The following is a 14,726-nucleotide window of genomic DNA, read 5'->3' on the forward strand; positions in this document are numbered from 1 at the left end:
CACGTCCATAGGAAACACCATAGTCATTCTGTTCTTAGCTTGGAACATGGTTTTCAATGGAGGAATGAAAAGAATGTTCGCTGATTTTTCATGGCAGAAGCGCAAGGCCTTGTTGGAATAGAAAGCATTGATCACGGCCTTGCAGTAGCATGTCATGACCTATACCATTCTAAAGCTGCATGCACAAGGCATGTACATTCAGGAAAATCCAGCAAAGAGTGCACACGGTGATGAGGAAATGGAGAGTTCTATTCTTCATAAAGTGAAGCAAGCATGGCACGGCAAAATGGCTGGAAGTAAAGAAGGAAGACTGTCACGGCCTGCACCAGCTCGGGACAGCAGCAGCTCACTCATTCCGTTCAGCAGCTGTGAAACGTCCGGCCTACACAGCAGCTGCCACCGTCCACCACTCCTCACCGTCCGGCTAGAGGAAGCACTTCACGCTCCAAATCTTTCACGTCCAGAACAGCAACTCCGACCAGCAGTTGTCTTCAACGAGGCGCAACAACTCCCATCTTCCAACACAACAACTGGTTCGGTTTGAAGAAATGGAAGTGGAAGAGGAGAAGCACGTTGGAGAGATCTCACGGCTTGTATCCAGCAAAGGGTTGCACTTCATGCATTTACCAGCAAAGAGGAAGGTGCTCCATGGTCCAGCACATCCAGGGGAAGTGTCTCGGCCTAAGTTGATGCAGCTGCCACCTTGATTGAAGTGTGTAAGATGAAGTCCAGTAGTATGGAACCCGACATGAATAAGAAGTAACACGTGAAAGGGTACTAAGCTTTGATGGAAGAAAACCTTAATTCATGGAAGGCCACGGTTTTTGGATGCAGTAAACAAGGTTTTGGTTTTTTAAAATTGTAACACCTGAGAAGCAGCTGCATGTCCAGCTAAAGGAAGCTCATGTCCCACAAAGAAAAATAAATGCTTCGTCATGATACATCAAACAAGCAACCTGCACAGTCCGAGAGAGGCTTGGTGAAGCTTGGTCCAACAGCTTGGAAGGTGTCTCAGATGGAAGGAAGTAGCACATTGAGTAAAGAAGTCACGGCCTCTTTGGGGCGGCCCACGGTCCAGCATCTTGACTTTGGATGGAGAGTGGTGGGGTCATTTGCATTTAACTTTCAGTGTTTCAGTCATTACCGTGAGTGCTCCGACCATAAACTTCAATGCTCCACTCATCACCAACCTCCCACTACTGTTTCCCACTATTCCCCACCTTAACAAACTTCCACTACTGTTTCCCACTCATCACCACCAACAGCTTCCACCATCCCACTGAAACTGCCCACCAACAATTTCACCAATCAAACTTACCGACACTAGTCTCCTTCTGACAATTAAAAACCATCCGACACCACCTCCAACGGGGTTTTTTTTCATTATCTTCATCCATATACCATTTCGAACATCATCATCTTCTTCCATTTCCAACCACCGACACACACAGCCAAACGCCCATACCCAGCCCTCCATTTTCGTCCTCACTTTCAGCAACAACCTTCATCCACTCCAGCCAAAGAAAAAGGGAACTGGGGAAGGAGCACCTGATTGCGAAGGAAAGCCAACCGAGAGGAGGAGGAGATCGGACGCAGGAGGCTAGCAAAGAGTGAACCAAGCTTCAAGAGGTAAGTAATGCCTTCCACTCCATGTTTTTCTGAGTTTGATTGATTGACCTTGAATATGCCTCTGTTAAGTTGCCTTTGAGCATGCCTCTGTTATGTTGTTGCTAAGTTTGCATGTGTTAAGCTTACGTATGTTAAGTTTGCATATGTTGTTGTTTAATGAATGGCTAGTGTTGTAAATATTTGTACACATCTGTTGTTACCGAAAATCAATCTTCATCCCTCCATGACACTGAACGTCCAACACCAATCATCCATATTCACCCAATGCCACAAGCCATATTGACACCCGCGGCCTGCACCTATCATTTTCATCGCATTCTCTTTCTCCATTATCTCCTATACTCATGCACAGCCAACTTCATCACTTTCATATCCAACACCCACGGCCATTGTTAACACCTTACGGCCACTACCTATCTTCACCCATCATCATCTATCCCAGCCAGCAAATTCACATCCATCAGCAACCATACACCTCACGGCCCACGTCACCGTCTTCAACATTTTAACTTCACGGGTTTCACTTCCACACTTAATCTTTATCACCAAACACCTCTGGCCTTCATCTCCACCCAGACTCACTGCTATATCCCTCCCTGATCATCAACCCATCGTCTTCATCTTCATTCACCAGATATCACGGCCTAACCTCGAACATCATTATCCATCCCTTGCTGTACCTCCCCAGATACTTCGACCTTTATCATTCACACACGGCTAACATCCATCAATCTTCATCACCTTCATCCTTACACCTCACAGCCGCGGTCCAGGGGCACTGACTCCACCCTTCTCTCTTCTCATCTGTAACCATCCCAACCATCTTACCCCATTCATTCCTAACCCCTTAACACAGAACCCATCTTCGAGTCATAGCCATTATCATCTCGAATCCTGCCATCACCATTGTTCTCTGTCAGCCACCGGCTATCACCACCGGCCACCGTGGGTGTCATCAATATCCCTGTAGCACCTTCACAACCAATGTAACAGTCACTTTTTTTGACCTTCCCCTCCACCGTGATCACTTCGCCATCTCAATCCAACCTAATACCACCGTAAAAACCAACAACCATCACGCCCGCATCAGATCTCCAAACCGCCACTCATAAGCCACCTCGGATATCACCCAACTCACCGTTTCTTTTTCAAATCTCCGCCACCCACTCTGCACCGTCGTGAAACTCTGACCTCCCAGCCGTCGTCGTCTTCTCCCTGCCACACTCTCAACCCCAAAGCATCCACCGGCGTCGGCTATCGCCGCCATATTCCCAGCCGTTACCACTCCGCCATCTATGTTTGCCATCCGAATCTTCAGTCAGCCGGTCTCGCGGCCAACACCATCATCCTTATTCACCTGCACACCCCATATGTTCGTCTGGGCCATGGCCCAGTTTGCTGTTGGAATTAAAATTCCATCCTTGCACCCTTATTCATGTTCGGTTTGTTTTCTTGCTTTATTTTTATGATTTTTTTTTTATTGAATGTATCCCTAGTACAATACCCGCCCCTATGTTTTGTTTATTTTTGTTAAACTTGTTTTTTTTTTACATAAAAATTACAAAAATAAAATAAAAATAAAATAATAAAAAATATATAAAACTTTAAAAAAAAACATTTAATGTAATAAATATCGGTATGAGTACTCGTGCGATCGTACGCATCAGCCTAGTACTTATTGCCCAAATATAAAATAAATAAAAAGCCGTGTGAGTGCTCGTGCGATCGTACGCATCAGCCTAGTACTCATTACGCAAAACAAAAGAAATAAAAAGCCGTGTGAGTGCTCGTGCGATCGTACGCATCAGCCTAGTACTCATTACGCAAAACAATAAAAGGAAAAAAAAGCCGTGTGAGTACTCGTGCGATCGTACGCATCAGCCTAGTACTCATTACGCAAAAAATATGTTTCAAAGGTTTAGGCACATGTGTGATCGCACGCATCGTCCTTGTGCCAAAAACCTTTTCTCTTTCCTAAATAAAAATACAAAAAATGTAAAATCATCAAAAACTAAAAAACATCTACTTTTCAAAACAACGAACAATATCACCTGCCAGAACTACGTGATCCTTGATTCTCCATCAAAAGTGGAGATACGTAGGAGCAAGGCCAGTCCTTGTCAGGCTCACTCTCCCAAAAATCCAAATCATTTTCCAAACAAATTCTCAAACAATTCTCAAACAAATTTCCAAGCAGTTTTCAAATGAACTACGGAACCCTGATTTCTCATTCTGCATGAGAATACGTAGGAGCAAGGTCAATCCTTGTCGGGCCCAAAAAGCTAAAAAATATTGTTTGTTTTCTTTAGAGTTTTATTTCAAGGGAATGTTAAACACTTTGAAAAACCACATCCACATTCGCGCATTTAGTTAAAGGTACTGCCTTAGGGCAGGCGTTGTAGGGTGCTAATACCTTCCCTACACGTAACCGACTCCCGAACCAAGAATCTGGTTCAATTTGACCATGCCTTATCATTTTATGGTTTTTCCGTAGTTTTCCAGAATAAACTATGGTGGCGACTCCAAAATCTCTTTTTCAAAATATCTCTTTCTTTTATTGGATCGTCGTCCCGTCGCGATTCCGGTTGCGACAGATGGCGACTCCACTGGGGACTTGAAGAGAGTCAGGCCATTTAATTAGATGTGCGAATTCAATGTGGTTTTTCTTTGTGTTTTTCTTCCCTTTCTTTTTCTTTATCTTTGTTTGATTTTTGTCATAATTGTATGTGTGTTTGTTTTGATTATATTGAACCCTAGGGTAGAAAACATGTTATATCTGCCTGGGAATTTTCTGGTTGTTTTGCAGGCGAGGGTTTGGGGTGTATAATTGCATTCTCCCTTCACACACACACAATATGCATATCATGAGTGAGGCCCTATACCCGGGTCTGAGCGCAACTTAGAAATAGAGGGGTTGTGTAGCGGTGTCACTCTGGGATGTACTTCCTGTTTGGCTATCGTGAGAACCCCAGCCAGAGTCTGTTCTTTTCATTTGTGTCTCCACACCTAGTTGATTACTCTGACTGTTGTGGAGAGACAGTGAAAAGAGCCATAGCTCTGGTGGCCTGATTTAAGCATTAGGAAGCTATCCTTGTGAGTGCATATATTTGGCCTTAGAACTGCAGTCATCCAACCTTTGATAAGGCACAAAAGGGAGAAATGTGTATTCCTCTAACCCTCATACTGTTCATTCTATTTTCAAAAAAATAAATAAATAAATAAATCATAATGTCTTTGCATTCTCATGTTGTGCATGCATTTTTGTTAATCATTTTATTTTACCTCACTTTACCATGCATCATTCGGTAACATGCTAATTTTAGGGGAAATCATCCAGTATTCACTTGATATCGCGAAGATGGAAGTCGATATAAGATCTGGTGTTACACAACATACTGAGTCCCTCATGTTAAGAAATAAATCTCACCTGAAGACTCACGGTGGAAACTTGACAAGTCTGATAAAGTTGGGCAGAAGGCTAAAAACCATAAAGAGACAAACCTTTAAGAATAGATATGGTAACCTGTTGAGCCTAATGGAGGTAGAAGTGTCGTCGCCTGCTATCACAGCCTTCGCACAGTATTATGATTCCCCGCTAAGATGCTTCACCTTTCAAGATTTTCAGCTAGCACCAACTATAGAAAAGTTTGAGCACATTCTGGGAATGCCACTTGAGGATACCACGCCATATCAGCATTTGGAACATCATGCCTCTATCGCGACTATTGCTGCCATAATGAAACTACATCCCAAAGAACTTGAAGACAGGTTGGTAACAAGGAATCAAGTACGTGGACTGACACAAGGATTTTTGGAGCAGCACTTGCATTATCTAGCAGAAGGAGAAGATTGGGAGACTTTCATGGATGTGTTAGCTCTTACCGTGTATGGCATCGTGTTGTTTCCAAAAGTAGAGGGCTTTGTGGATTATACCGCAATTGATGTTTTCGTGGCAAAAAAGACGAGATCTGAGAATCCCGTAACAGCGGTCCTTGCGGATGTTTATGGGACCATGAGTTTTTGCCACGAGAGAAAAGGGAAGAAAATACTTTGTTGTCTATCGGCGCTGTATGTGTGGATGACTGTGCGTCTATGTAAGGGGTCGGGTGATATCAGGTGTCCGTCGAAAGATCCTTCGCACCAGGGGGCTCAAAGACAAAGGAGGGAATGAGTGGGCCCAATTCTTTGCTAGTTTGAATGGAGGAAAAGTAAGATGGCGTCTCCCTTGGCTTGAGACTAAGCCCTCTATCCATTATTGTGGCCCATTTTCCAATGTACCCCTCATAGGTACTCGATATTGCATAAATTATAACCCTATCTTGGTTCAAAGGCAATTCGGACATCCCATGAAAGGGGCACCCTCGCCGGAATACCTTACAACGTTGTTCATCTATTATGAGGATGGGCACTTCACTGAAATATTGAGGAAAGTTAGAAGTGCTTGGGAAAATGTTATGCGAGCAGAAAAGGATTTAAGATTGGGGGTGATGGACGACAAAATTAATTATCACACCTGGATCCGGGAAAGGGTAAAGGAAGTCAAATTGCCTTTCAAACCGATCGTTCATCAGCTAGCTAACGAAAGGCCATCCCAAGAACTAGAAAGCGATGAGGTGAAGCAATTGAAGATAGAAATGAAAAAACTGAGGGAGCAGAATGATAGGTTGGGAAAAGAATTGCAGACTGCGCGCAACGATTTGGTTGATATGAGGAATGATAAAGAAGAGAAAACACAGGCCTATGAAGAAATTGTCAAAAGTCAGAAGGCTGAAAGAGTTTATACATTCCGATTGAAACAAGACCTCTTAACCGCGGGCAAAGAGCTGGCCATGAGAGTAAAGGAGAAGAACACAGCATTAGAAGAGGGAAAATATTGGAGGCTCCTCTATGAAGAGGCTAAAAGAGATAAGCGAGAGGCTCTGAAGAGACTAAGAGAAGCACAGGTTCAAGTAGAAAAGGCAGGACATGAGATGAAGGAAATGGCCTTATCTTTTGAGACAGATATGAACCAAGAGCGTTGGAAACTAGCCGAGGCCGAAGAAGAGCATCGCTCCATGATAAAACAAATGGAGAAGTACATTGAAGAGCAAGAGGAACGGTGGAGGTCAATGGAGCTTGGAGAGAGGCATCATGCCTTGGTAAAACAAATGAAAGATCACATCGCGATGCAAGAAGAGGCTGTGAAGCATTGGAAGGGAAGTTTTTCCCAATTGGCTATGTTGGCGAACAGAGCAATTGAAGACGTTCCTAAGATGGTGTTGGACGCCGAAGCCACGACCCACTTTTGTAACCCGCCTCCCGAGATAATGCTTTTTATTAACCATTGTAAATGGCTAGTAGGCGAAATGAAGGCTTTCATTGCTCGGGTTAGGAAGTGACTCATGTCTTGTTAGATTTTCTCTATATGAAAGACTTAAGATATTTTGTATGGTATCAACTTGTATCGATTTCCATCATTAACATTGTCGTGATCTTATGATTTCCACCTATCATTAGCATGCATCACATTTTTCCTTGTTCTTTCTCTCTCCCTTTTTCTTTCCTTTTTGTTTGAAGCATTTCATCTAACTTAAGTTAATAATAAAACAGTAAAAAAAACGGCCAACTTTCCACGACATCCCTACAGGACTCGAGCCAATTCAAGGGTCATGGAAAGCTGGGAAGAGTCACAAGAATCCATCAAAGCTGAAATGAGTCAGTTTAAGGACCAGGTTGGACAAATCTTGGTTGCCCTTGAATCCCTGAAGGCTACTGGAGAGTCTTCATCTACACTGTTTGGCGGGAATGCCCATTTTTATCCCCCATTTTTCAATGCTACGAGCCAATCAATTCCTTTCCCGTTGTATGGATTACCCTCAGGATATACTCCTCCCGTAGGAGAGTATATCGAAGGGGGGCATGTGTCGTTTCCCATCTCCACAGCTATTGATATCCCACCAATCACCACTCATGGACCGACCTCTGTGTCAGCTCCCTTGGTAAGTACTCAAACGAATGAACCGATCACAGTTGAAGGAACAAGAATGACTACGATACCGCATATGATTGTTAACCACGATTCTTCAGCAAGAGCCGCATCACAAACCGCGGCGCGCGCAGGAATCGACATCAGTAACGGTGCTAAAAACAGACTGGAGATTCTGGAGGAAAAAATGAGGGCTATTGAAGGGATGAAAAACTATGGGTTCGGAAATGTTGCAAGACTAAGTTTGGTTCCTGGAGTAAAAATACCGTATAAGTTCAAGGCGCCCGAATTCGAGAAGTACAAGGGTGATACATGCCCTAAGAACCATCTGGCCATGTATTGCAGAAAAATGGCTGCGTACGCATATGACGACCAGTTACTCATCCATGTTTTCCAAGACAGTTTGGTTGGGGTAGCATTAAATTGGTATACCCACTTGGAGCCCTCTCGAATCCATTGTTGGGCAGATCTAGCCGACGCCTTTGTAAAACGGTATATATACAACACGCATGTAGCACCGGACCGTCTACAATTACAGAATATGGGAAAGAAAGACAATGAAACCTTCAAGGAATATGCCCAACGGTGGAGAGAATTGGCCACACAAGTGGAGCCGCCTTTGTTTGAAAAAGAAATGGTGGCAATGTTCGTAAATACGCTTCAGCCACCATTTTATGAATATATGGTGGGGAATGTGTCCGCCAATTTCGCTGACGTCGTCATAATTGGCGAGAGGATAGAGATTGGGGTGAAGAGTGGGAAGATTGCAGGCGGTCCATCTACGATGGAAAACTCTAAAAAGAAGCCTTCTTTCAATCCAGGAAAGAAAAAAGAGGGAGATGTGCATGCAGCATTGGCAATGCCTGTATGGAGAGGTCAGGCTCCTTCTCACAATTATAGACCATACTTGGGCCAACCTCCATATTCAGCCAATGCGGCTTTTGCTCATCCAATTAGGCCTCAACAACAACAAGGATTCTACCAAATCACAAACTGTCATAAGCAATGCTTGGAGGACTGGACCAAGTGCTAATCCAAATCCGAATGCAGGTCAAGGCGGTTATCCGGGAAGAACCCAGGAAAGAAACTTTGTCCACTTCACTTCCATCCCCATGACTTACACTGAATTATTACCTCACCTCGTCAAAAGGGGTCTGGTTGCTATATGTCCAATGATACCCCTGCAGCCTCCATACCCTAGGGGTTATGATGCAGATGCCAAGTGTAGTTATCACGGGGAAGGCGTGGGTCACTCAACTGAGAGGTGTATGGCTTTCAAGCGTAAAGTGCAGGCCCTAATTGATGCGGGGTGGCTAAAATTTCAAGAAGATAAACCTAGCATTGATACTAATCCGTTATCCGGACATGGTAATGCCTCGACAAATGCCATTGAAGTTAAGAAGCATGAACTGATAAGGGATGCAAGTAAGATCCGAAGTTCCAGAAGGTTTATTTTCAAGGAATTATTAAAGTTGGGATTTTTAAACGGGGCTTATGATTTGGAAAGAGCATGTGGACTTCATCCATGCGCGGAGCACTCTATCGAAGAATGCGTTGAATTCGAAAAGTTTCTACAAGATCTGTTTGATAGGAATTTGATGCAAGTGTGCTATGAAGACAAGTACGAGGAGGTGTTTGCACAAACTGGTATGGAGCCAGATGTAACTTGGCCAGAGCCGTTGATAATCCGCTTCACTCGAACCACCCCTGCACCAGTAATTCAAGGAAGATCGCCCGTTGTCATCCATACACCAGTTCCTTTTCCTTACAAAAGCGAGAAGGCTGTCCCTTGGAGGTATGAGACACATGTAGTCGACGAAGGACAATGCATTGAAAGCCATTTCTCTAGCCAGGATCCAGTTGTTGAAAATATATCAGGCATCGGCGGAATGACGAGGAGTGGTCGAATCTTCACGCCACCAAATTTGACAGGAAGAGAAGTTAGTAATAATGAAACACCAATGGATGCAAATACTAAGGAGCATTTAAAGGGGAAAGGGGTGCAAGTAGAGGAGACCTCTGACAAGGCAGACAAGAAAGAAATCTCTGAGGAAGAGGCTTGCGAATTTTTAAAATTCATTCAACAGAGTGAATATAAGGTGGTGGAGCAGTTGAAACGCATGCCTGCTCGGATCTCCTTGTTAGAATTGCTTATGCATTCTACCTCTCACAGGAAGTTGTTGATGAAGGTACTCAGTGAGGCTCATGTCGAGCATGGTATTTCGTTGAACAAGTTTGAGGGCATCGTTGGCAACATCATCTCTAATAATTACCTCACCTTTACTGATGAGGAGATACCCATTGAGGGGAGAGGTCATAACAAGGCTCTTCATGTCTCCGTGAAATGTTTAGACCACGTTATAGCACGTGTCTTGGTGGACAATGGTTCCTCTCTCAATGTCATGCCAAAATCAACATTGGAGAAGCTGCCCTGTGATGGAATGCATATGAAACCAAGCTCTATGATTGTGAGGGCATTTGACGGCAGTAAAAGGGTAGTGATGGGAGAAATTGAATTGCCCGTTCAAGTCGGTCCTTGTGTCTTTCAAGTGACCTTTCAAGTTATGGATATCCTCCCGGCTTATAGTTGTTTGTTGGGTCGCCCGTGGATCCATTTCGCAGGAGTTGTGGCTTCCACACTACACCAAAAGCTGAAATATGTTATGGGAGATAAGCTGGTGATAATATCAGGAGAGGAGGACCTCCTTGTGAGCGGACCATCGTCCACGCGATATATTGAGGCAGCCGAGGAAGCTCTGGAAACAGCTTTTCAATCATTAGAAATTGTGGGAAACACCTATGTTGAGCCATTTCCTATGAACCCACATTTATCATGCACCTCTATCATGGCAGCCAAGGTCATGCTGAAAGAAGGTTATAAGTACGGGAATGGTTTAGGCAAGTATGGACAAGGACGTACATTCCCATTGGAGATGATTGGGAACAAAAACAGATATGGCCTGGGGTATAGACCCAACAAGGAAGATGACAAGAGGTTGATTGAGGAAAGGAAGGAACGCAGTCTGGCTCGAATGGGGAAACGGGAACCAAGGGCAAAGAAAATCCACATTTGTGGTATCAAAGAGAGTTTTCGCAGTGCTGGATGGGTGAACACTAGTCATATAGCGGTGGTGGAAGAGGAAGCAAGATCTGAAAGCTTAAACTTCGTGTGGGTTTGCTCCCCAGGTGTACAACTCAACAATTGGAAGACTCTGGATTTACCCGTGATGTTTAAATCAATTGAAATGTAATATATTAATTAACCCTATCGCTTCACCCGAGCTTTGGGATTCATGGCTCACGGGTTGATGCTTTTATTTTGCTTTCAGTGTGATATTTGAATCGTGTTTGTTCTCATTTTCTATCATCATTTAGCCTTTTTCATCGTTTTTCCTGTTTATTTATTCTTTTCGCAAATTTAAATAATGCAGATATGACAATGAATGTTTTGAAAATAAAAATGTCAATATCCCTAAGTGGGAGCACCCTGTCATTAATGCGGAAGATGATCCGGAAGATGGTCCGGAAGACGATCCGGAAGATGACCCGGAACTCTCTCCAGAGCTCTTGAGATTAGTGGAACAAGAGTCTAAAGAGATAAAACCCCATCAGGAGGATGTTGAAATACTCAACTTGGGAGACGAAGGAGAGATAAAGGAAGTAAAAATCGGTACTAGCATGAAAAAGGAAGTAAGGGAAGGGCTGCGAGCCCTACTGAAGGAGTTTAAGGATGTTTTCGCTTGGTCTTACAAAGACATGCCAGGTTTGGATACCGATATTGTGCAACACAAGCTCCCACTTAAGCAGGAATGCATTCCAGTCAAGCAAAGACTAAGAAGAATGAAACCAGAAATGTCATTGAAAATTAAGGAAGAGGTACAGAAGCAATTCGATGCAGGATTTCTGACTGTGGCGAAATACCCACAATGGGTGGCAAATATTGTACCAGTGCCTAAGAAAGATGGGAAGGTTCGAATGTGCGTCGACTATCGTGATTTGAATCGTGCAAGTCCGAAGGATAACTTCCCGTTACCACACATCGACACTTTAGTTGACAATACAGCCAAGTACTCGCTATTTTCGTTCATGGATGGTTTCTCGGGGTATAATCAGATTAAGATGGCGCCTGAGGACATGGAAAAGACGACCTTCATCACGTTGTGGGGAACCTTTTGTTATAAGGTAATGTCTTTCGGGCTCAAGAATGCCGGGGCAACATATCAAAGGGCGATGGTGACACTTTTTCATGATATGATGCACAAAGAGATCGAGGTTTATGTGGATGACATGATTGCAAAGTCTGAATCGGAAGAAGAACATGTCCTCAACTTGAAGAAATTATTTGAGAGATTGAGAAAGTATAAACTCAGGTTAAACCCTGCCAAATGCACATTTGGAGTGAAATCCGGGAAGTTGTTTGGCTTCGTGGTTAGCCAAAAGGGGATAGAAGTGGATCCTAACAAAGTGCGAGCGATATCAGAAATGCCTGCGCCTAGCACAGAGAAAGAGGTTCGCGGCTTTCTGGGTAGATTGAACTACATTGCTAGATTCATCTCCCAATTAACCGCTACCTGCGAACCAATGTTCAAGTTGCTACGAAAGAATCAGGTTATGGTTTGGAACGAGGATTGTCAAGCCGCTTTTGAAAAAATCAAACAATACCTGCAAAACCCACCTGTATTGCGTCCACCCGAGCCAGGAAGACCACTAATTTTATACTTAACTGTATTGGAAAGGTCAATGGGTTGTGTATTGGGTCAATATGATGAAGCTGGAAAAAGGGAGCATGCGATATATTACTTGAGCAAGAAATTCACAGAATGCGAACAACGATATTCATCGTTAGAGCGAACTTGTTGTGCATTGGCATGGGCCGCTCATCGCCTAAGGCAATACATGTTGAGTCACTCTACATTGTTGATATCCAAGATGGATCCTATCAAGTTTATTTTTGAAAAGCCCGCTCTCACTGGAAGGATAGCTCGGTGGCAGGTGCTATTGTCAGAGTATGACATCGTATATGTCACTCAGAAATCCGTCAAAGGTAGTGCATTAGCAGAATACCTGGCGCATCAACCCATCAATGATTATCAGCCAATGCAGCCCGAGTTTCCTTATGAAGATATCATGGCTCTATTCAAAGAAGGCAAGAAATACCGAGACGAAGAAACATGGATATTATTATTTGATGGAGCGTCGAATATGATGGGGCATGGCATAGGGGCAGTACTAATCTCTCCAGAGCAGCAGTATATGCCCATGACGTCAAGGCTGTGTTTTGATTGCACAAATAACATTGCAGAATATGAGGCCTGCGCTATGGGTATTCGGGCGGCAATAGAGTTCAAAGTGAAAATTCTGGAAGTATATGGAGATTCAGCTTTAGTCATCAACCAGTTGAAGGGAGAGTGGGAAACAAGAGACGCAAAATTAGTCCCTTACCAGGCATACATCAAAGGATTAATGGAGTGTTTCGACATCATCACATTTAACCACATACCACGGGAAGATAACCAGTTAGCAGACGTGTTGGCTACTTTGTCATCCATGTTTGAGGTTGACCCGAATACAGATTTACCAGTGATTGAAATGAAGAGCCATACGGAGCCAGCATATTGCCAGTTCATCAAGGAGGAGGTGGATGGTAAACCTTGGTACTTCGATATCAAGCACTATCTTAAGACCCAAGAATATCCTGAAAAAGCATCTGAAAACGATAAGAGGTCGTTACGAAGGTTGGCTGGTAGCTTTATTTTGAGTGGGGACATTTTATACAAGAGAAATCATGACATGATTCTCCTCAGATGTGTAGATACAAAAGAGGCCGAATTGATATTGAAAGAAGTACACGAAGGTACATTCGGCACCCACATGAATGGGCACTCAATGGCTAGGAAGATCCTGAGAGCTGGTTACTTCTGGTTAACCATGGAAAATGATTGTTGTACACATGTAAGGAGGTGCGAGAAATGTCAGATGCATGCAGACAATATCAATGTATCGCCTACGACTTTGAATGTGTTGTCTGCACCATGGCCGTTTTCAATGTGGGGGATAGATGTTATTGGAGCTATAGAGCCAAAAGCGTCAAATGGACACCGCTTCATACTGGTCGCAATCGATTACTTTACCAAGTGGGTCGAAGCCGTTTCTTATGCCAACGTGACTAGAAAGGTGGTGACCAGATTCATAAAAAGGGAATTGATCTGCAGATATGGGCTGCCTAACAAGATCATCACTGATAATGCTACCAACCTGAACAACCGGATGATGGCAGAATTATGCGAGGAGTTCAAAATTCATCATCTTAATTCTTCTCCTTACCGTCCAAAAATGAATGGGGCAGTAGAAGCTGCTAATAAGAATATCAAGAAGATCGTGCAAAAGATGGTGGTCACCTACAAGGATTGGCATGAAATGCTTCCCTTTGCTTTACATGGATATCGTACTTCAGTACGAACATCCACTGGTGCCACACCTTTCTCGCTGGTGTATGGGATGGAAGCAGTGCTTCCATTTGAGGTGGAAATCCCATCTCTACGAATTTTATTGGAAACCCAATTGGAGGAAGCTGAGTGGGTTCAATCCCGGTTTGACCAGCTCAATCTCATCGAAGAGAAGAGACTGACAGCGGTGTGCCACGGGCAATTGTATCAAAGAAGAATGAAAAAGGCTTTCGACAAAAAAGTACATCCAAGGGATTTCCATGAAGGCGAACTGGTGTTAAAGAAGATATTGCCCATACAAAGGGATTTCAGAGGCAAATGGACACCAAATTATGAAGGGCCATTCGTAGTAAAAAGGGCGTTCTCTGGAGGGGCACTTATTCTCACAAGGATGGACGGAGAGGAGTTACCTTTACCGGTCAATTCTGATGCGGTAAAAAAGTTTTACGCATGATGATTCCGAGATAGGGGATGCTACTAAGGGATATTAATACTGTTTTGTGAAAATTTTGTTGTATTCTGTGTTACTTCTTTCAATAAAATTATCTGACTTTTTCATCTTTTGCTCTTCGACACGATTCATATCACACTGAGTTTTAAAAGTAAAATAAAGGGAAACGACAATGACTAAAGCATCACGGGTATATTCCATTGAGCACAAACTCGCTCCTCAAGGATGTCGTGGA

General features: G+C 43.5%; 1 protein-coding gene across 1 annotated transcript; it reads left to right on the top strand.

The window, feature by feature from the left end:
* Nucleotides 1–7,277: 7,277 nt before the first annotated feature.
* LOC108321519 (uncharacterized) lies at nt 7,278–14,494 on the top strand. The gene is made up of 3 exons (XM_052878074.1): nt 7,278–8,469; nt 8,552–10,841; nt 11,026–14,494. Exons 1-3 carry the CDS (start codon nt 7,278–7,280, stop codon nt 14,492–14,494), a joined length of 6,951 nt encoding a protein of 2,316 aa, XP_052734034.1.
* Nucleotides 14,495–14,726: the final 232 nt, after the last annotated feature.

Source organism: Vigna angularis, chromosome 5 (genome assembly GCF_016808095.1).
Source record: "Vigna angularis cultivar LongXiaoDou No.4 chromosome 5, ASM1680809v1, whole genome shotgun sequence".
Taxonomy (NCBI): domain Eukaryota; kingdom Viridiplantae; phylum Streptophyta; class Magnoliopsida; order Fabales; family Fabaceae; genus Vigna; species Vigna angularis.

Bases quoted from the DNA above. Each gene is read 5' to 3' on its own strand.
- LOC108321519 (XM_052878074.1), top strand. From the start codon at position 7,278: ATGGAAAGCTGGGAAGAGTCACAAGAATCCATCAAAGCTGAAATGAGT. The intron at 8,470-8,551 runs GTCAGGCTCCTT...TCATCCAATTAG, and splicing joins GGCAATGCCTGTATGGAGAG to GCCTCAACAACAACAAGGAT. The intron at 10,842-11,025 runs GTAATATATTAA...TAAATAATGCAG, and splicing joins ATGTTTAAATCAATTGAAAT to ATATGACAATGAATGTTTTG.